Here is a 1,674-nt window from a genome sequence, read left to right on the forward strand (position 1 = left end):
TAAATTTGTCCTTAGGTGTTTCTTCCCGAAGGAGCGGAGGTACAGTAGAGATTTCCACAGTGTAGGGGCTGTAACAGAAAAGATCTTCTCGTAGAAGAGAAGGCATAGAAAAGAGATATTAAGGAGATGCTGGCTGCTGGATCGGAGTATTCTAGATGGACAGTGTGGGATGAGTAGTCCCTGGGGGGTGTTTAGTTTAGTCTTGAAGGTAAGCATATCTTTCCTGCACACCAAGGCCATTTTTACCACAACCATAAAAATGGCTCTTTTTTTATTCTATTTTAAATGTTTTACAGGATTTAGCTCTTGGTTCTAAATATCCCATTGATTAATATTTTTTTCTCTTGCAATCATACTTATATTAACACTATTGTTTTTACTCTAGGCATCGATGCATTCACGCTGAGTGGAATTATGTGCTCATCATGTCATCTCTGAATAACACAATCTTCAGGCCTTCAGTGTTCAAGCTAGTTGGAATTCCTGGATTGGAAGCTTCACATATATGGACTTCTCTCCCAATGTCTTCAATGTACATTGTTTCACTTTTGGGAAACTGCACCCTTCTGTTTATTATAAAATCCGAAAGAAGTCTTCAAGCACCCATGTACATTTTTCTTTCTATGTTAGCAGTAACCGATCTTGGCTTATCTGTGATTACATTACCTACAGTGATAAATGTGTTTTGGTTCAATTCCACAGAAATTATTGTTGAGAACTGTCTGTTGCAGATGTTTTTCATTCATTCATTCTCAATAATGGAATCCTCGGTGCTTCTCGCAATGGCCTTTGACCGGTGCATTGCAATCTGTAATCCTTTGCGATATACCTCTATCTTAACATCTACAGTTATAGCTAAGATTGGGGTAGCCATTGTTATTCGCGGTCTGGTCACTATATTCCCAATTCCATTTCTTCTGAAAAGATCTTTAACCTGCAGAAATAACTCACTGTCCCATGCCTTCTGTTTGCATCCGGACATAATGAAGATGGTATGTTCAGATAAAATGCTCAATAGTATATACAGTATGTTTGCAGTTCTTTCCACAATGGGATTAGATGCAATGTGTATTATCTTGTCGTATGTTATGATCCTCAGGTCGGTCTTTGGGATTGCTTCAGTAGAAGAACGGCTCAAAGCTTTTAATAACTGTGCATCTCATGTTTGTGTTGTTTTATTATTCTATGGCCCGATGATCAGTCTTTCCATGATTCACAAGTTTGGTGAGAACTTGTCCCCTCTTATTCATGTCTTCATGGCCTACCTTCATTTCCTGCTTCCTCCTGCAGTAAATCCTATTGTATACGGCATCAAAACCAAAGAGATACATAAACGAATACTGAGAAAAATGATTCCAAACAGGGTCCATCAAAAATAAATATTTTGATAAAATTCCAATATTTTATTTATTTATAGAATTTATAGACCACTTATAACCTAAGTGGTTTACAATCAGGTACTCAAGTATTTTTCCCTATCTGTCCCAATGGGCTCACAATCTGACATCATTTTTCACCTGTGCAGAATTCCTGAGGATCCCATCACCATTTATAGTCTTAGGGCCCGATTCACTAACCTGCCTGATCGTGACCGATCCATGTCCGATCCGTGACAGGCTGACCAATTCACTACAGGCTAATATTCAAATGGAGGCGATCAGAGGAACGCCCCCA

The 1,674-nt window shown here is 38.7% G+C and overlaps 1 protein-coding gene across 1 annotated transcript; it reads left to right on the forward strand.

Annotated features, from left to right (window-relative positions):
* The first annotated feature begins 425 nt into the window (after window positions 1-425).
* LOC117367491 (olfactory receptor 51G2-like) lies at window positions 426-1,379 on the forward strand. Its single transcript, XM_033960063.1, has one exon. It carries the CDS (start codon window positions 426-428, stop codon window positions 1,377-1,379), a length of 954 nt encoding a protein of 317 aa, XP_033815954.1.
* The last annotated feature ends 295 nt before the right edge of the window (window positions 1,380-1,674 follow it).

The sequence above is a fragment of the Geotrypetes seraphini genome, chromosome 1 (genome assembly GCF_902459505.1).
Source record: "Geotrypetes seraphini chromosome 1, aGeoSer1.1, whole genome shotgun sequence".
NCBI lineage: Eukaryota > Metazoa > Chordata > Amphibia > Gymnophiona > Dermophiidae > Geotrypetes > Geotrypetes seraphini.